At 40.2% G+C, this 20,845-nt stretch overlaps 1 protein-coding gene across 1 annotated transcript; it reads right to left on the bottom strand.

Moving 5' to 3' along the window:
* Positions 1 to 7,823: 7,823 nt before the first annotated feature.
* Positions 7,824 to 13,413, bottom strand: LOC107200512. The gene is made up of 4 exons (XM_015619130.2): positions 12,819 to 13,413; positions 9,860 to 10,032; positions 8,796 to 8,900; positions 7,824 to 8,673 (listed from the first exon to the last, which is right to left on the bottom strand). Exons 1-4 carry the CDS (start codon positions 13,396 to 13,398, stop codon positions 8,623 to 8,625), a joined length of 909 nt encoding a protein of 302 aa, XP_015474616.2. The 5' UTR covers positions 13,399 to 13,413; the 3' UTR covers positions 7,824 to 8,622.
* Between the last annotated feature and the right edge of the window lie 7,432 nt (positions 13,414 to 20,845).

The raw sequence follows: 20,845 nt of genomic DNA, 5'->3' as shown, positions 1-20,845 counted from the left end.
ATAAAGGAAGAGCAAGGTGTTGCAACACATACAAGAAAGTAGGAGACTGTTAAATCCAGAGTCATTCCACAAAAAATAAAATTATGTATTTGGCTTCAGTAGAATAAAACTTCATTTGCACAGTTATATTTGAGCTTAGCATCTGAGTACTTTCAGATTTAAACTTCTTTTGATATTTAGAATAAATCTAGTATACAGCAGTAGAACATTAAATACTCATAAAGAATCCTTTGGAAATTCTTCTACTACCAAAGTGAGAATATTAACTTCTACAGAATTATGGAAAGGGAAAGTTGAATTAATTTCACTAAATCCATCTTGTTACAGAACAGAAATAATCAAAAGCCTTTTAAACCTCCTAATATAAAGGAGCCAAATCAGTAGAATGATCAAACTTAGCTTTTAAAGGGTCCTTTCACTATGTAAAAATTCTAGACCTAGCCTCACCAAAGGATGAAAAGGGGATAGAAGATCTGCCATGATTGCTTACCTGTTCCTTGCATTTTTTTCCTTTTGTGTAAGTAAAACCTTTGAAAAGTACATGTTATTTTACTTCTGGGGATCAGTGAGTACTTTGGGGACTGCATCTGAAGGAGAACTGTATGGTTGGCCAAATCAGACACTGGTCATTAGATAAACCAATACCTTCTAAGGCACACCAGAATTCTCACATCAGAATTCTCACAGTTTTATTTGATAGAAAGGCCAAGTAATAAAAATAGAGGTTATGCTGCTCTGCCCTACAAGATTGTACCTGTAAAATGCAACTCTGAAGTGCACATCACATGGGGAAATTGCTGTCATTCTTCTTGGCTTCAATATTAAGAGTACTTGTGTTAATAAAATCATGCTTTTATTCATGCAACCTATTATTCTCAACATCTGCAATGACATCAAATTACATCCAAGAATATGTTTCAATGAACAATTGGAGTCATAAGAGATACCTCATATAGCACAATTTTGTTGGTAATGAGACCTATACACTAAATGATTCTGGCTTTTCCAAATCCATTGGATTCACAGTGCTAACATAACGTAACATTTTCCTTTTTCTCCTTGATGTATCTACATGCAACTTACCATGCAAAGAAAGTTGCTCTGCTTATTAAATAACTGACATTTTATTACATCAAGTTAATTTCAAGACTTGCAAGGATAACAGCCCATTGTATAGGGTAATGAAAAATTAATTACAGCCTTCTTTTCTGTGACATGAAGTAACTATACAGGCATGGTATTCAACATGTTTTATTGGTGTATTCTTCAAAAGATATCCAAACAAGCATTAAATTAAAGAAAAAAAAAGAACAAAGTTAACAGTGAAATGTTAACTGAATATTCTGATGAAACTGCATAGTCTTCCTACTAAAATTTGTTGATACTATTGAAGGCAAGTAAGGGAAATATTTTCTCATTAATAAGGTAATTAAATAAGAGTACCATAAAGAGAATAAAATACATTTCCTTCTCCACGTGCTACTCTTTATTCCAAGAATAAGACAGTGAGAGCATAATAAAACCATACCAGCAGCAGTGATCTCTCCTTTCTGCTGTAAATATTAGCTGCATCAAAATAAAAAAGTGAATATATGAATTTATCTGACTTTATGTGCCACTCAAATTGTGTTCCCAGTGAACTCTATTCCCATAAGTATTACAAACATCAAGAAGGAAATTTTTATAATTTAAAGAGTCAGTAATGTTTCTTAAAATGAATTATTCATTCTTGATTTCTGATATTAGTTTTCAGCTACTAAAGCCTAATCTAATCATACTGTAGTAATGCAAGGCTTTCCATTGATATCAAAGGCTGTTGCTTCACAAGATACTCTCAGCACCTCTCTAATAAATGCACTTAGCTCTTGATGGCAGCAGAAATCCAGCCCAGAAGTCCAAGGCAGTATGATTCAGCCTCAAAGCAGAAGTTAATTCTCTAGTAAAATCTATAGAAGAAATTATGGAAGAGTGCAAAGCATCTCCTGAAATTTAAATACATGAGCACAACACAACCAGAGAAATCTCACTAAATAGACAAAGGAATTTTATTTTATCTCTAAGAAAACAGTCAATTATCATGGAACAAAGACGCAGCTGACCAAAAGGATTATCAGCTGGGGGAAAGGGAAATTCCAGTAGATGTCTGGAGAGTCTCTCACACAGACAGTGCTCTTAATGACAAGGAGGGATATGTAGCCATATCCAAATAAGTCACTAACTACATGAATTAGAGCTATGGCTGATGATCTGAGTTTTCAGAGCTTTATCTAAGATGTTTTAAACATTCCTAGGGGTTTGGTACACTTTATTTCCAAGAACAGATGATTTTTCAGATTTATGTTTTCTGTAACATAAAAATCTCAGGGGAGACCTTTCTTCACAGATTTGTTATTTTGATCATATTATTTTAAACTGTATTTGAAAGTATATTTAATTTGAATTGTTCCTTCCTTCTCCTCTGCAGACTTGTGACTGTGTCTTAAACATTGATCACAGGGATTTGACAGATATGACTAACTGGGAGCAGATCTAAAACATGAGGGAAAATCTCAGAACTCTGAAAATTAAGAAAAAAACAAGACAGAAATCAAAAATTAAGCTATAAATTTTTGCATTCCAACTTGAAACTTGAGTTCCAGTTCCATCCAGATATGAAGAAATTTGTCCAGATCTGTGAAGCTTTAGCTCACAGATTAATAAAGGAAACAGATGAAGTTTTCAGATGAAGTTGTTTACTTCATTTGATTATCACAAATTACATTCAGAAATTAGTAACAGTGTCACTGTTTAGAAAAAATAAATTCAGCAGAGATTGGCATTTTGGGTAAACACTATCTATTTTCTTAGGTCTATCTAACTATCTATTTTCTTAGGTCAGGACTATACTGATTAAATACAGCAGAAAATTCTGCTTAAAACTACTTCAACACAAGCATAAGAACAAAGAGCATGTGGAAACAATTAGAGCTCTGGCTAATATTGCTTAGACATTTACTGCATTAAAATCAGACTTTTAAGATGACTGCCATGGATAACATTGCATGCAGTTGGAGTGGAAAGTCGTGCACTTACTTTTCATCATTCTCTTGGTGCCGAAAAACAGAGTGAAGAAAACAAGCTTAAAAAAAAAATAAAAAGGGGAAGACTGGGAAAGATACACATATTAATTCTTATTCTTCTTAATCCCTGTTCCAGTTTACCACAACAGCTGGATGTTTGGAATCTGAGTGACCTGTTAATCTTTTTTAAAAACAGGAAAAAAAGAATAATCTTTCTGAAGAAAGTGAGCATACAGAAGGATAATGCTCAGGCCCAGATAAGCATGGACTGTTAACAACAAGGGGAAAGAGAAGTGAGGATGTTAAGGCACTGAGGCCTCTGTGATTTCTGTTCTATTCAATTGGCTTCCTTTCCTCTGTCACGGTTTAAGAAAAGCAGCCAACAGTTAAGCTAGTCCTTTTCAGGACTGTATTCCATGAAATGGGCAATAAGAATAGTCATTGAAACAATACCCCCAGCAGAGAAATGCACCTTGCATTTTCATTCTGCATCTCACCAACAGAAAAATACTAATGTCAAAGAATAGAAACATCTCATTTTCTGAACTTTATGCAATCTGGACAAAGCAAGGCAGTTTAGGAGAATGAGATGAAACAATAGAAAGCACTCAGAGCAAATCTTAGCATCAGATACTGCTTTACTCAGTTTAAGAGATAGTATTAATATTTTCCCCTAATTACACTACCCAATAAAATAGGAATAATTCCTACAGGTATACTCTACTGCTACTTATAGAATTAAATTGCCATAACAAGGCCTGGCCATAATTTCTTGAGTGAAGAGTCAATCCAATTTGCCTTCAGCTCAATTTACCATGTACTCAAGGAGCCTTTGTACTCTAGGAGATTGCAGAAACTCCCTGTCATGGACTCTCTGACCTCAGTTCAAGGTTTTCCTTGAGGTCAAGCCATGCAGGCTATCCTATTCTGTATGCTTTTCAATTTGCTGATCACCACACAGGACTTTATCACAGGGCCCCAGAAGAACATGCCACAGACATTCCAGCCACAGAACAAGAACACCCCTGGGATATGCAGCAGCAACTCACTGCCTTCCCAGCTTTAAAACTGCACCCAGTCCCTCAGTTTTCTGTTGACTTGCACTGCACAATGAGCTCACCCTTAGCTAACACCTCTTCTGAAGGCAGACTCAAGGATTTCAAGCAGGAATTCCCAAGGGAGCCAGAGCTCTGCCTGAGGGAGCAAAAAGTCCAGCCCTAGAAAAGTGGTATGCATGGTCCTCAGACTGGGATATTTTGTCCTCTGGTATTTAATTTCAAAGTGCACATCTGTGTTTAATGACAAAGTGTCAACAATACTCTTTGGGATTCAGCAGATTTTTATAAGACGTTATCTGAAACTGGTTCTAGGTTGCATGTATGCAGAAACTTTACATTTCTTCTGAAACTATAATGAACTTCACATGTAAATATCTTCAGAATATAATTAAGACCACCTGGTAGAGGGAATTGATTTTAAAAACATTTTTGCTGGAAAGGAAACCAAATTCACTCTTGGGAGCAGGGTCTCTCATAGTGTTTCCTTTTCCTCTGAAATAATAGTATGAAGTAAAACCATTCTGGGAAGTGTCAACAAAAACTTAATTTGATGTACAAGGGCTGAAAAGCCAAAGCTAGAAGAACCATGGGACAAAAATGTGTTTACACAGATGCTGGATTTTCTCCAAAACCTAAGAAAATAGTGCTAAATCCTCTCAGGGGCTGAACAATGGGACTGAAATTAGGCATCAAAGAATAATTAATATATGTTAACTTGCTCCCACCCACTCTCACACTGGGATTTTTTTTCCCTACAGTCACAAATAATCAACATACTGCAAAGGTTTCTAATCCATTTATTGTGTCAGCACATACTCAGGCAGGAAAGGAATCACCAGCAAAGGTCTGAGTGGAACTGGTCTGCATTACTGCTTTTATTTTTGTTAAACCATTTTATGTAGAATATAAGTAATATGGCAGTTCCTTCATAGAAATTAGTTTTAATGAATTTTTGTGTAAAATCTGAAGATACCTGAGCTGGAGACTGATACTCTGACAACCAGCTCAGACATAGACTGACACCCCAAGCTGAGCTGAAATGGGGCTTCTGGGCAGAGACCCAGGTCTCCCTTAGGATCCAAATAAACATTTACAGGGCACTTATTTTCAGCATCTGACCTTAATAAGAGTTACTTTGAATGGACTGCAACAGAATTCATAGCACATAATATTATGTGGAAGTGGATAACATGCTTTATACAATACTAGATTTTTAAGTCTTAACCTGAAAAAAAAAGTAAGAGTGCCTATTCAAGGATTAATTTGCTTTTCAGATGTTTGAGTCTCAGTTAATATAGCCCAAATGACCAATTGAAGAACAAAACTGTCTTCCTACACTTGATCTTCACACCTGAAGAAATGAGCACTCCTCTTTTTCTGGACAGCTGACAGCTATCAGTGGAATCATATCCTCAGAAAACTGAGAGGTTTCCTACCATTGACTTTGTTTTTTAAAAAACTTTGATCTGGAGGGCATGTGTGAGATAGGAAGGGGAGAGGAAGAGGAAAAGCCGGTATTAATTTCAGAGATTGCAGGCAGAGTAGGATAACAATTTTGAAATAAATCATAATACCAAACCATAACAGGAAAATCCTTAACAGTCTGAGCATTATACAGAGACAGCACACTCTCCACAAAGCACAGTGCCATCTCATTAGTGTTCCTGGAAAGCTCAAACAAGAGACTTCCCTAATGTGGTGGAATATCAGACCTAAATTACTAAACAACTTCATTTTCTACTCCTTTATCCCGCTTCACTACCAAAAAAACTCCCACTTAGCCACCCACTCACCAACAAACAAACAAACACACACATAAACAGCAGCCTCTTCCTTGTAAACAGCAGAACTACACCAATTTCAGAAGACAGTGAGATTTAGAGATATAAATTGTACACTGCTCATGACTTTAAATTAATGTGTTCTGGTCACTGCTTCTCTTTGAGATTCTTTCATCCCTCCAAAGTATTTTAAAAAAAAACATACTAAAATGTCACAACAAATCTTGTCACCTTATTTATTTCTTTAGCATTATAAAGCAGTCCTGGCTGGATAATGTACAACCCCTTTTTCAGTTCTACTCAGAAGTCTTATTTTCTGCCTTCTTATGTGATACAGTGAACTACAGTTATTCAAATTATTCAAATGTCAGGACAACTGGCTATTTTGCACTGATGAGAATGTTTGTGCATATAAACTCATGAAGAGTGAAGCTTTTTACTAGTATAGTAAATAATGGGAGGAAACTGTAAACTAAATATATTCTCAAGTCTTGAGCATCATAAATCTTGGCTTGCAGTAGTATAAAACTATTGTCATTTTAAGTGTATGGTCTAATCTAACACAAACAGGTTGTATATATGGTAGTTCTGGGTCTCATTCTTACATTGAAGTTACTGGCAACTGAGGCTGGAGCTATCAAAATAAAGCAAATAAATATGTGAGACTAAGCAGTTCTGGAGAATTAGCTCTAAAGAATTCCATTTTCCTCTTTATCTACCTCTTATCATTGGTCAGCTTCTGTTTAAGAAAACTTCTTATGTGTGCCAAGAGACCTAGATATGTTTTTCTTCCATTTAATGTCAAATAAAGTGTCACTTCCGTGTGCAGTCTTTCCATCATCAAGGTACTTTAATGGTCCATCTCTTTCATCAGGACGCCTATTTTCATAACATTTGTGGAAGAATAGTTATCTTTGGGACCTCTAGCCTCTTCTTCACATGTGGCTGAAACTTGGAGAGCACAGATACACAGACTTTATAAGCTGTTTCCAAAGGAAATCACTCTAAAAAGACACTCTTCTGCCTTTTGTTTTACAAGAAGTGATCTCATTGTAATCAAAACGGATGTCCTATGAAAGACATTGGACTGTTTTTCCATTCAAATGAAAGATAAACAATTAACACTAGCCAGGATCAGGAGTAAATGAGCAGGGGTAAGTGATAGAGCAGTGACCCCACAGAGGGCTTAATGCCCAGTTGAAAGCAGCAGCACTGTCTCTTTAGGAAAGGAGGCAGGATTTTCAGATCACACCTTATGCAGTTTAGTAGATCCCTTATCAGGTCACTTTGGGTTCCGTATTTACTTCTATGGGTAGATTCCTTCTATTTCTAATGTCTGTGTAAGACTACACTTTGTCTTTGGGGCTCATTTTAAAATGATGAAAAATACCACTAGAAAATTGACAACCCAAAAAGGAGCCATGGAAAGAAATTGCAAGAAACATTCTCCAGAGAGAAATGCTTTCTGAGGACAGAGGTAAAGGGGATGACACGATAAGTAGTCATAAAATTATGAAAAGGATAAATGGTCCAAAATTATGAAAAAAGCCACTTTCCATTGGTAGCAGAATGAGCACAAAATAACAGATTTTTCTATTTGAGTAATATGTACGTGCAGTAATATGATACCTGCACTGAGCAGCTAAAATCTTAGAAGTAAAAATTGGTTCTTCAATGACAGATGCAGCAAACAGGACCTGTGCAATTGCATGATCCCCCAGGCTGCTGAATTCATGGAAACATTCCTGTCACCAAATGGTTTCACTTTTAGGACATGTTAGTCTGGTATCACAGAAATTCACCTTTTTATTTTCACCAATTTCACCGAAACCTTTTTAATTTTTATTTCATCTGACATCTCTTTGGCAGAATATAGCATTATTGGCTCTGTTTCCCAACTCGTGTAAAAGTAATACTCAAGACACTGATATTTCTGTTTATTTATTATGGCACTTCAAAGCATATAAACTCCATTGCTAGGTGTTTCAAACAAGTTAAAAAAAATAATAATAAATGAGGCTTTAGGGTTTAGGCAGTATTTCAGCAGATTTTGGTTACGATTTTTTAGAATGTTACTAGACATGGAATAACAGTTTTGCTAGGAAGTCTTCTTAAAATAAGGCTTCCTTTCAAGAAAGTGTGTATGTGCTTGCTTAGATTTATCAAGTTCATTGGCTTACTGGTATATATATATATTGAGATTAAGAAAACTGTGGGTTTGAAACACAAAACCAAACTAACCCTGAAAATCCATTCCTCTACTTAAACACCAATTTAGCTCATCTCATATTAATACCCACCCAATTCTATTTACTTTGTAACATGGAGGTTAGAAAAAACATTCAAAATTTGGGCTGTGGAGTTGTTCCAATCCCGGATTTTACTGGTTTAGAAATTAGAGCTGTTTGCAATATATTGGCTTGTCTTGTGCTGAAGGCAGATTGTAGTAGACCCTAAAACCAGATCCGTTTTTATGAAGCCTCACTTAAAATTCCACTATAGTAACAACGTTTCCACTTCATATATTCAACAATTTTATTTAATAGCCTAACTTCAGAATAGTTACATAATAGTTACATCACGGCCTTTAAAAAGAATTGCACTCAGCTACTCAGTCCATTGAAATACTAGAAAACGGGGAAAAGGAAAATAAGGAGTGAAAAGGAGCTCTGTCCACTGAACTGAGTTGTTTGCAACAAGTTCCTACAGAACCTGAAGATGTCCTCATGCTTTCTGGTAGACTCTAACACACTTGACACCATTCATGTCACATTCCTAGAAGATAAAAAGATGGATTTATTTTGTGCAGATCAACAGGGGGAAAAAAAACATTAAGAGTTACATTTCAGGCTACCAACCAGCAGCACCTGGGGATCAGAAAGTGGGACTGAACTTACCACCACCAGTTGTCCATCCACTAGCTTCCTTGTTATTGTGGTCTTCTTGCCATCCCATTCCTGCTCTTGAATCAATGACCCATCATCTTTTAAGCTGACAAGGGTCTGAAAGAAGAACATGACCAATATTTTTTCCCATGACATTTGGGCAGCACTGAGGCTTTTCAACACCTTATTCCAAATGAAAGATTCCCACCCCAGTTCACTCAATAATAATTTTATCATTGACAACTACAAAGCCATAAATTATCTTAAACATTTTATCAACCCTCTTCTTACAGTAACTAACTCACTGTACAGTAACATTCACTCACTGCTTTGACACATTTCTGCATCAGACAGACCTTTGACAGCATCCAGCAGATGTTCTCTGCTCATCTCTTTGTTACATGGGCTTTGAGCTTTTGTGTAGCATTTATCTGATTTTGCAGTAATAGATGAACTGAAAGTGTGTGGCTGGAGGGAGGGGGGTGATAGAGAGCGCTCACACAAGGAAATGAGATGTATCCTTTGCGTTTTACCTCCTTTGGGATAAATATTCTCACTACTAGGTGGAAAGGAGAAACTCTTTGCCTTCTAAAACTGGGGTTTAGTGACTATAATTCACATGGTTGCATTGAGGTCTGTGATCCCACCCCACACTGAACCAGGCTCTCTTGTTATGCAAATAAGAGACAGAGCAGAAAGGTTAACCCTAGGGCTGAATTGCCTCTGATTAAACATCAATGGCATTTTTTTCCACAGGCTTCAAATGAAGTGGCATTTGGCTTTAACAGGGATTTAGAGGTCTGTTAGTTTTACTAAAAAAATGCTTCTGCTACAAAATGAAAACGGCAAAATACACAAGACTATTGATTTCAGCATTCTCCCTGTTTGGAATTTGCTTAATCCATGTTAAAAAAAAAAATAAAAAAATAAAAAATTCAATGAGACTTGCAGAGGCAACTGCTTATCAGATAAAGCATTGTTAGTGTGGATGTTAAAAACTGATTTTAAAATAGCATTTCCCTCTGTAAAGCACCGAAAGAATTGCCTTTTTTCAACAGAAAGTCTAGTATACTGACCTGAGTTTTCCTGCCATCTAATGTATTTTCCTCGAATTTCTCACCAAGCTTGAAGCTGAACTGTGAAGTTTTGAAGGTGCTTTCTGTTTTCATGGTGATTGTGTCCCCATCCTTAATAATGTAAACGTCTGGTTTGGCCATGCTTCCCATTTTTCTCATAGCCATACCCACACCTGCAAGGGGAGAGGCACAGAGTGTCACGAAGGCAGTTAAACCCTGAGGCTTAGGACCACACAAGAATTCAAACACCTAATTCCCATTTAATTAGGCACTTAAGTACACTTGAGAATCAAAGCTCAAGAGCCACAAAGAAAGAGGATGTTTTAAATTTTCTAAAGCTTATTTGCAGAGTTACTCTTTTGTTTCCTCAGAGAGCTAAAGTTAAATGTATTTTGCCCTCTGAGGATTTGTAGATATCCCAAAACTTGGCACTGATTTTTTTTTTTTCAAACAGAAATAAAGAGCAAACAGGAAAACAAATACAAAAGCTTAAACTAAAATAAAATTATTCTCTTGAAATTCTGAACACTTTAAGAATTCTACAAATTATTTTTAATTGCCAGATTAATCCACTTGATTCAAACTCAATAAATACCCTTCCATTAATTTGTACACAATTGCAAACATGCCATTTTAAATTAAACTTCATCTTTTACATCCTGTTTATGAAGTATGGAGTTATGAATTAGCAAAACATTATCATAAAAAAATAGTGCTTACACACATGCATAAGACAGAAATGGAGAAATGAGCAATTTGCAAATGGCTGAAAATTCATGATCTGGAGACAGCAGCCCTCAAAACTCTTCAGATTCACCTGCTATCAGCCCCTGCATACACTGTTTGAATCTTTTTGATCTGAAGGATGAAAATACAAGTGAGAGGGCAGCAAGCAACAAACATGAATCCATCAAACTGGTAAGTGCATATCTGAACCACAAAGTGATATGCAACCAAACGGGGCAGAAAGTAACACCAAGTCAGTGAGTGCCTGGGTTCTGCAACTGGTGTGGTTAAAAAATGTTGTCATGTATCAGCACAGCGCTCCCCTGGTATGTGGAGGTAAGGGCTGAGTCTTTGAGAGGGAAATAAAGTACTTTCCAGACACTGCTTTCCAGACTCAAATGAGATTCCAGGATTGAGCCTTAAGATTGAGGTCACAGAGAAAAAAAGAGTTATCCTCAGTCCAGCATTTCTGATCAGAACTGGACATCATTGCCACAGTAACCTCCACAAACATTCTGTTGCTGTAGTCCAGGCCAGAGTAATCAGGGAGTTATTTGATCAGCTACAGCTTGGGATCCAACTAAACAGAGATGAGCTGCATGTCTTCCATATGGCAAGAAGTGAAATTCCAACTTCTTTGTCCTCAAATGTCCTTTTACACAGAATGAGCAGAATCTCATGAGTGTAGTCTCATTTATGGTGCATCAATAGGATCAAAGGCAGAGAGTTTCACAAGTAGCCAATAAGGGTGAAATCCAGTAAATGACTGGCTCCTAAAATGTGACTTGGTACAAATTTAATTGCCTAAATTGTAAATGTAAAATGGAAAAGTGACTGGTTTATTATTTCAATCTAAAACCAAACATGTCTGTTGCTGCCTACACATGGGAGGTGCTCTGCAGTTGCAGCACCTAATTTCTACTTTGAAGCTGCAACTTGGCACACGCCTAGGTCTGGCCATTGGACATAAGCACCAAGGCATCCTAATCCATGGCTCAACCAAGCTGAACCTAAAATTCTTGAATTTCCTCCAAAGTCTCCCAAAGACTTCATTCCAAAAGGTTTTTTCACATCATATATATCACATACTGACTGACAGGCCTCCCAAAAATATAATTACAGCCATCACTATCTGCAGAGTGTAAATGCAGTGATTTTTTTGTACTTTACATGAAGAATGCAAGACCTAAATTCATTCTTCTCTTCCCTCTAAAGATAAGGCTACATCTTCTGTCTCTTGAGAAAATATCATGGCTTTCATCTGTGTATAAATTGTCAAAAATAATAGCTCCTGGGTCATATAGACACTGCGAGGTATCTATCACCTGTCAGCCAGGATGCTCACAGGAAAGTGGTAAATCAGAGTTTGCAGATGAGGATCCTTGTCTGTTAGGTGTGGTCTTCATCCGGTAACTTCGTGTTGCAAAAAAATGTAGGGCAACCTGGACGCAGGGATAACAAGCCAGGACCATCCCCCCGAGATAAAGGTGCTACTACCCACAGAAGAAAACACGCAAAGAGCCTCCGGCAGGGCAGCCGATTACCCACGGGCAGCTGATCCAGTTTGGCTTTCTCGGGCGGGGACACCCAAGGTGACTCCACGGGGAGGCAGCCCCGGCTCAGCAGGTCTGTGTGCGGCCGCCCCGGGCGAGATGAGCCAGCCCAGCCCCGCTGCAGCGCTGCCGTGCGGCTCCCGCCGCGCTCCCGGCCGGGCAGCGCCGAGCGCCCGCAGCCGCCGCCCGGGCAGCCCCGGCTCCCCGCCCCGGGCACCACCGGCGAGGGAGGGGCGAACCGGCCTAATCGCAGCCGGGCTGCCGGCACCAGCTGCTAATCCCGGCTGCTGCGGAGGGAGGCGGCGGCGGCGGGGAGGTGCCTGCTGGTGCCGGCACCTGCCTCACGGCAATTACGATGCAGAAAGGGTCGCTGACATCTTCAGGACGCGGAGGCAGAGGCGGCAGCTCTCCCGCGAGGAAAGGTCTGCTGCCAGCCAGCGCTCCCCGAGCCGAGCGGGCACGGAGCCCCCGGCGCCGCATCCCGGAGAATCCCGGCATCGTCCCCGCAGCCGCCGCCCACCCGTGGCTCACGGCCGGGCTGCATCCCACCCTCGGGCCCGGCTCCGGGACCGCGTTCTCCGCGGACCTTGGACAGAGCCTCGCCGGCCGGCAGCGATAGCACATCCCCGGGACGGCATCCCGGCATCCCTCCCGGGGGCGGGGAGCCGCCGGCATCTTACCCAGCTCCTTCATGTACTCCTCGAAGCCCTCGCTGGAGACGAGGCACCATTTACCCAAAAACGCGTCGATGGCCATGGCGATGGCGGCGCTGGAGCTGACGGCGTCTCTGTAGAAACGTGAAGGCAGAAGGACGGGCTGCAGCGAGGCCGCGGCCGGCTTTATAGCCGGGCAGGCAACATGTGCTGCCGGGAAGAGCCAATGGGGCTCCCGCCGCGCCCCGGCCCCGGCCCCGCCGAGCCCCCGCCCGGCGAATCCCGCCCGCGGCGGCGGTGGCAAGAGCGAGCACGCCACGGCACTGCCCGCCCTCCGCCCGCACACACGCTCACGCACACTGACACACAGACACACAGACACACAGACACACAGACACACAGACACGCACTCATACACACAGACACACACACACACAGAAAACGCACACTCACGTACACTCGCAACCCCTCTTCGCACCACACATGGGAACGCCCAGGAGTGGTGGGACACTGCCAGACATGTCCTGCCGAGGGATGCTGTGGCCTCACAGCTCCTTCGAACAAACTCCATCCGGTGTGGTGAGAGTCCAGCGTGGCCGGTACCCATGCGCTCCTAGCTAGACTCTGAATGCTAAGTTACACTGTTTATTACATGTCATGTTTGTTTGAAGGCTAATTCAAAAAATCATCATATGGCACAGAGACAGAGCAATAAGGCATAAGCATCCCAAAGCAGTTTGTTGGGTTTGATTTCCAGCCTTCCCGACAACTCCCCAACTCCCACTGGTACATTACATATTATTGAGCCACGACAATCTGTAAGTACTGTGACCTGGGAGCAGACCTTCTACATACACACAGTGGTCAGTTTAGCAAACAAAATCAATCAAAATACAGAATTAATGTGAGTGTTTGCAGTACTCAGGAAAAACCAAAGCCTGAATGCAACCTCATGCCTTAGCATTGGAAAAATGGAGATGTGATATCTCTTTTTTTAGCCTATACTGAACTGCAATTCCTACATTAGGATGGGTAATTTCCTTAAAGGAAAATACTGCCACTACTGTACACTGGCACAGAAGTGGCATCATAAAATATACTCAGTCAACAGCCCCTGTAAGATTTTGACCAATCTTTTGTCAAATTCTGTCAGGTGAATAGAAAGATTTACTGTCATATTCTGTGTGGAAGCTACTATTTTTAAGTCACATTAAAAATCCTGATTCCAATGTACCCCTAAAATTTGTTTCCAACATCAGGGTTATGCTAATCTCTGCCTCTTTTGGCATGGAAACCCACAGATCCTTTCTCCTGTCTGGAAAAAGAGAAATGTGAAGATACATCTGGTATCTCAAGGATTTTTAAGGAATAACAGTGACTACATTTGTCTGCTAGTACTTTCATGAAGGAGTTTGAGATGAAGGTATCAAAACCAGAGAAGACAACAAGGCAGGTCCTGTGCTGGTTCCAGCATTTCACAATACGAGAAGGTGCCATAATGCCAAATTTTGGAGCAAGGAGGATTTTTTCCTTTATGCTTACCTGTGATACAACTTCGTACAGCAGCTAGAAATTTGAAGAAAGTAGAATGTCAGATTTGTCGTACACTAAATAAACAGATAATTTTTGAACTGATTTTTTAAAAAAAAAATCCTCTAACTTTCCTTCCCTACAGAACTGTCTTTAATTACTTTCTGCTTCTCTGACTATATGCTTGGTTTTAATATGCAAACAACATTATAGCGTCTGCTCATAAGACAGCGTCGCATTGCTTCTTTTTTGTGTTATTAAGTAGGTACATTGAAACACAGGACTTACAACATTCTTCCACTTTTTTTTTTTTTATTATTATTATTTGATCTTGTGTGTGTGTCTCTTGTGTAAGAGATTTCAGAGTAAATGTTAAACTAGGGTGATGTTTACTGACTAATTCATGATAGTTGAATTAACATGCTGTCCATCCTGCAGTTCTCTGGTTGCTTACAGAAAGGATAAATGAAAAGCCATTAGATTAGGGATCAAACAGAATCATCCTTCAGGAATTAGGAAGCATTCAGTCTTGTAAAGCGGGGACAATTTCTAGAAATAGATACCTTGGCTTTACTCCACATACACTAGCAAATAATTTTGGATCCACATTTCTGCAGTGCTGCCTGCAGATGGCTTACGATATGCAAATGGTTGTCAGGTACAAGTGCTGATAATGCAAAAGAAGATGTAAAATCCACTATTTCCATCTAGTGGTGAGACAGTATTCCTGGATCTGAAGTACCTGAAGATCCAGTTACCTACCTGTGCTCAACAGTTTTGAATCCTCCCACAAGTCCTTTTGTCTGATTTATTCTCCTTAAAAAATTTTCAGGTCTATGCATGTAAATTCATATAAGACTTAAGAAGAGGCTCTTATCTCTCTTTTCTGAAATTAAGATTGTTAGTATACAGTGAAAAAATCTCACTCAATTCTTACAAAGTTTTAATGTTTTGAAAATTGATCAATACAGTGATATGGATTAGTGGCTGGGATATCACCAGTGCCACATCTCAAAACTTCTTTGAAACAGAAGAGTGCTGAAACTGCCGGTGTAGCAAATAAAGTAACTATAGGGGGCAGAGATGTATTATTCTGGGTAAGGTAGGGTGGCCTGGGCTACAAAATATAGATTATTTCTTATCTTGATAGTACAGTATATATTTGCCATATATGGTCCTACTTTGGGAGGCAAACTAAAATGTTCAGATATCCAGAGGTGCTTGAGCCACAGGGATTCATCCCTGTAAATCTCAGTTCCTGCCTGGTTTGAGGTTGACATCACATTCAGACCTTTCTGTTTCTGCAGTCTTCTCTTCAGATATATGAAAAGAGAAGCAGCAAATACATGCATACCTATGGACAGCATTGAATTCCTATGCCACATGTTGCTGTTTCAGTGCAGACAGAATAAATTCTCTGAAGTTTGGCTCATTTTCACATTGGACTATATATTGTCTAAGAAGAGGAGAATCACATTTACAATGAGTAGTGTAATTTTTTCTGAGGAAATGAGCTGCACGGCAAGCACGTAGCCACATTTAGGAGCAACCACCACCTTGGCAGCTTGAGCCTAACCAGGGTGAATGCTTTCCTGAGGTAATCAAACCTTTGCACCTCGTAGGAGGGGAGGATATTACAGTTTTTCACTACCAAGCACAAGGCAAAAGAGCACAGAGAGACCTTCATTCTACTCCTTCAGGCAGGTGTGCATCGTGCAGTGATGCTTCTTCTGACACGGGAGCTGGGAAGCTGTGGCCAGCAGTGTTTGAGGTTTCTCTTCACGTAGCCATAGATTCACCTCCTGCATGCAAGCTAAGCCATATTTTGACTTTTGGAGTCACAAGACCTGCTCCTTGGGCAGGGCAGAGCACCACCTCCTCATCTGCAACATATCGCTAATCAGGTTCTATAGGAGGTGTCACTTTTTCCCTAGACCTTTAGTCATTAAACTTCCTGTATGTTTAACTTGGAGGGTACCCAATCTGATAGCACTAGGCTCTACTGTGTAAGGGAGAATCTCACTTTCCTCCTATACAGTCGTATTGTGTACATAGACCACCCTTTCTAAGTGGTAGGCTTCTTTTAGATAAGATTACTTCTTGAGAAAGCCTTAAAAAATTGTCAGGAGAATTGGACATCATAGCCCAAATTTTACTCTTTTGTCTATCCCTAGCTGTGGAAAAAAGTTAAAGTAGTCCATGAATAATAGTTACTCACCCCCAAGGCATGGATGGGAAAAATTGCGTAGGTACCAGAGTTTTGTTTCTGTTTCCTTGTTGTACAAGTGTGGTTTTCCCTTCCCAGCCATGTCATCGCTGGGCAGGCATGATGAAACACATGCTACAGTTGCCTAGCTGGCCTAAGGAAGCTTTGCCACTCAAGAGATGTTTGCTTGGGCAATACTAGACCAGGGATTATGAAGCAACAACACATGAACCTGCAAGTTTTCCTTTGTATGTCAATATGCACAAGATCTCCTGGTGTATCAGCATTTCATTACCTCTGAGCCAGAAGAGCTACTATTGTATTTATAAAAGAGCTAGCTTGTATTTTATCAATGAACTTTGAGCAATACATCTGCTTTTTGAGTCAAAACAAAGCCATATTGCTCCCAGCATGGAGCATGGGTCCAAAGAATGCTTGCTGTGGATCTGGAGACTGCTGCATCTGCCCTGTGTAGGCAGCTGTCAGGGTGGACAGCTCACGTGTGCCGGCGCCCCGGTGCTCCTCATGCCGCAGAGCATTACTATAATGCAATTAGAGCGCTGGCAGCCTGAGCCCAGCTCCTATACGCTGTCAGCAGCACGTTCAAAGCAAGGTTAAAGGGAAATGCTTCTAGGGCAAAGTTTACTGTGGCAACGGTGTCACAGCTCACTGATTGTAGTCACTGCCTCAATGATGAGAGAGAAAGCTCCAGAAGCCTCCTTCCTTCTTGGAAGAAGGCTCCAGGACTCATTTTCCTCATTCGAGACAAAAAATGATCAGCTGTCAGATCCAGACCAGGTCACAGTGACTGCAGATATGTGAGCTTGTACCTAACTTTGGAAGCTTGGAAAAGCTATTTTATTTAGCAGCAGTATCTACCCTGAACACCAAACATCCACATATAAGAATAAAAATATTTTTATTTCTTTTCAGAATTTTATAATCAGCAGTCATTACAATGCTAAAAAAGAGATTAGGGTGACTACAATTCCACCATAGCGATAGTTTTGGTACTGAAAAAGCCTTTGATCCACATAAAACAAAAGCTCATTAGCAGGTAATACCTGCTCACAGAAGAGACTTTCAGAAAGTAAATATTCTGGCATGGCTTTTAGAAACCTCAGAGGTACAAAAAAACCATCCCAAATGATGTCTCAGTAAATAAAGACAAATAAAGCTTTGTCCTTTCTGTGTAGTCTGGAACAATAAGGACATAAGGGCAAGGAATATCAAAATTATTTTAATAGGTAAAGATAAAACAATTATTTTTACCAGTGATGAATAATTACATTATGAAATCTGGAATCAATAAAGTACAGATATAATCACTGGATTTTAAAAGCTTTAGCTTTTTTTCTTTGATTGCTCTCATAAGTAGAATTCCATTACTGAGGATATTGATCAACCACTGTGAAGGGAACCTCTGGAAAAAAAAAACAAGGTTTCATTTATAGTTATAACCATACTTCTCATTCTCAGGGTGCCACAAGGGAGAGCATCTTCGTACAGAAATTTGAAGGGCAGAGCCTGACACTCATACTCTACTGAGGAAGGTTTTTCTCATTGTGAGGTGGATACCAACACCTTTCCTAGGAAAGCTGGAGAGGGGCTGCAATTGCTCCTCTTCCTGTTGAGCACAATCATGTGGTAGGGTGCTAGGAATATGTGTAGGCTGTCTACCTGACTAGGGCTCCCAGAGGACTTCATCCTGGGGTGAAAAGGGCTTAGGTGTAAAACACCTGGGACACTGTTGATGGGGTTTCCTTTTTACCAAACAGCACAAGCCTTCTCACACCTGCACACAGGAGGAAGAGCAGCTCCCTGGGCTGCTGCTCAATGTATTCGCTTCCAGTTCTGACTCATCTTTCAAGACCTCTGTTTTCATGGACTGCAGAAGAACATTGGGGGAAAACCCTTTGGAAGCTAAAGCCAGTTTTTACTATTTTCCCATTGCCAACATGCTCAGTTTGCAAAGAGGGTTGACTACATGACTCATGTTCAAAAGTCTTCTAAGAAAATTCTTGCCTCTGGCATCTCACGCAACCATGTAGGACAAGCAGGTATTTTCCAGCTTGCTCTTCTAGACTTGAAAAGTCTCACAGTATTTGAGTTTACATCCCTGATTCCATCTGAAGATATGGTATTACATATCCAACAACCAGACCATAGAAAATTTGTAAGGAAGTAGGAAATTACACTGCGGTAGCCTGATTCTTTCTTATGCTTCTGCCAACAGTTTTTGGTACTGATTCTGCCACCTTTTATTTTATGTGCAGCTTAACTAGATACTGGTCTAGCTATTTGAAGGAAAGAAGTAACCATCTGATTCTTAAATTTCTCATTCCCAGTAAATACTCTGAAATTCATCTGAGCAGTGAATTTTGAAGTCAAGTTCTATAAATCTTCATCTATAAAAAGATACTTTAAAAACTCCATGAAAATACTTATAGTTTCTTTTATTCATGCGAATTACTTGAACCACTCAGATTCCCCAATAATGAAAAGATAATTCCTTGCATCCATGCAAGACCTGTGTTAGAGAGGACAAACTTGCTGGCTTTGCATGCCGACCATGCTATTTTTACTTTGACTTCTTGTTGAAAAAGGCTGGAGGGTTCAAAAGAAACAGAGTAGTGCCTGTTTAAGGAAGGAAGCTGCTGCTATCCCTCCTACCATTCCTCTGAACTTCCTGCAGCAATGGTCAGTCTGAATTGTGAAAATCTGTCCACTAAGGATGTCTTTCCCAGGCTTTGCTCTATTGACCAAGCACTCCCTTCAAAAATATGTCTGCTGGTCCACTTTTCCAGTTATTTTGCCTTAAAGGAAATATTCATATGGAAACAAGTGAAATTCACCTCTTCCAGCGAAGCAGAATACAAAGATCTCCTCTGATGTGGTATTAACCTCTGATATTAATACTGCCGGTATGTAGGGGACTGTTTTAAGTCAAGCAGAATTTCTAGGCTTGCCTTAACTCTACTTTCAAGTACCACTTTGGAACTCAAGCGTCATGATCAGAACAGGTCAGCAGCTCCTTTGCCTCCACACTCCAAACATCTGTCCTGGGTGCATCCTTAGTTTTGTAAAATCCTGAGAAGACCAGCTCAATGTAAAGACCATTTTTCGTTAAGCTTATCAGAAGCAATATACCACCTCTACCAAGCTGCTCCATCCCAACCATCCCAACATTTATCTGCTTACAGAGCAAGGCTGAGCAGGAAACAGAGAATGGTCTACAAGCATGGAGTTGTCTACCAGCAGCAGAGTACCTTGGCTGCTTGAAGCTACTGCATGCTCTGGGCAAACACTAAAAAGGGCTCAGAAGAGTGACTCAGGCCTTCCAAGGGGAAAAGGGGAGCCTGGATGAGATCAAACAATACCATTAAGGAAAGATACTATCAGGTCAGGAGATGGAGAAGGCAGAGAAGTGCATCTGGAAGAGCCATCACTGATAGGCAACATGTCAGTCTCAACTCCAAGCTCAATGGAAAGGCAGGGCCTGCATCCAGGGAAACTGGTTGCACACGGAGTTGGTGAGATGGGCAGTGAGCCAGCAATTCTTAAAACTGCAAGAAATGTATACACATGTAGAAGATACATTTGAAAGCAAGCATCTTGAGAACTGTTAAATACAGTCCCAGGATATTCAGTTTTTGAGGGGTTTTTCTGGCTTCCTTGTACCACATAAAATCCTTAGTTATTTAAAATTCAAACAAGCAGAGGTGAAGAACTTGCAGTGTTCACTAACACTGTTGCTCCTAGTTGAAATCTTTAATAAAAATACCATTATCTTTTTCTAAAAACAATGCTGTAGATACCTAAAAAGGGAGTACCTCAGCAAGGCTGTGTTATCTGAATGGCATATTCATCCATTTCAAGACTATTTTCCCCATGCACTGATAAGAATGTCTAAATAAATATGTATTTGTACAATGAAAAAAACCTGAGATGATTCTAGTAATTGCTAAATCACCAGGCATTAGAGATTTAGCCATTTTAATGTCATCACCTGCTATCAGACATCCTATGTGGCCGTGGTATTTGCATTTAGGCAATCCTAGTTTTTTAGGGTCTGTTCCAGTTCCTTTTATAGTTGGGTAAGCACCCATATTTTTGGTGGGATACAATAATCAAGATTAGTGGGCTAAAGAATAACAACATGCAAAGTCAATGCTCATCCAGACACGCTTTGTTGTGCATGAGTGACCTTAATACCCTGTACATCCCCAGCTCTGGCCTGTGCAGGGCAGGAAGCTGTCAGAGCTTTGTTTCGGGCAATCAGCAACAGGAGCTGGGAGTGTAGGAGCAGCTTGCAGCA

Source organism: Parus major, chromosome 2, assembly GCF_001522545.3.
Source record: "Parus major isolate Abel chromosome 2, Parus_major1.1, whole genome shotgun sequence".
Taxonomy (NCBI): domain Eukaryota; kingdom Metazoa; phylum Chordata; class Aves; order Passeriformes; family Paridae; genus Parus; species Parus major.
Note: the sequence above shows the minus strand (reverse complement) of the source record. Positions and strands in the feature narration are given on the sequence as shown.

Excerpts from the sequence above, each read along its gene's own strand:
- LOC107200512 (XM_015619130.2), bottom strand. The coding sequence starts at position 13,398 with ATGGGTACCGGCCACGCTGGACTCTCACCACACCGGATGGAGTTTGTT. Across the intron at positions 10,033-12,818 it reads GGAGTACATGAAGGAGCTGG|GTGTGGGTATGGCTATGAGA; the intron begins GTAAGATGCCGG and ends CTCCCCTTGCAG. Across the intron at positions 8,901-9,859 it reads TAGATGGCAGGAAAACTCAG|ACCCTTGTCAGCTTAAAAGA; the intron begins GTCAGTATACTA and ends TTCTTCTTTCAG.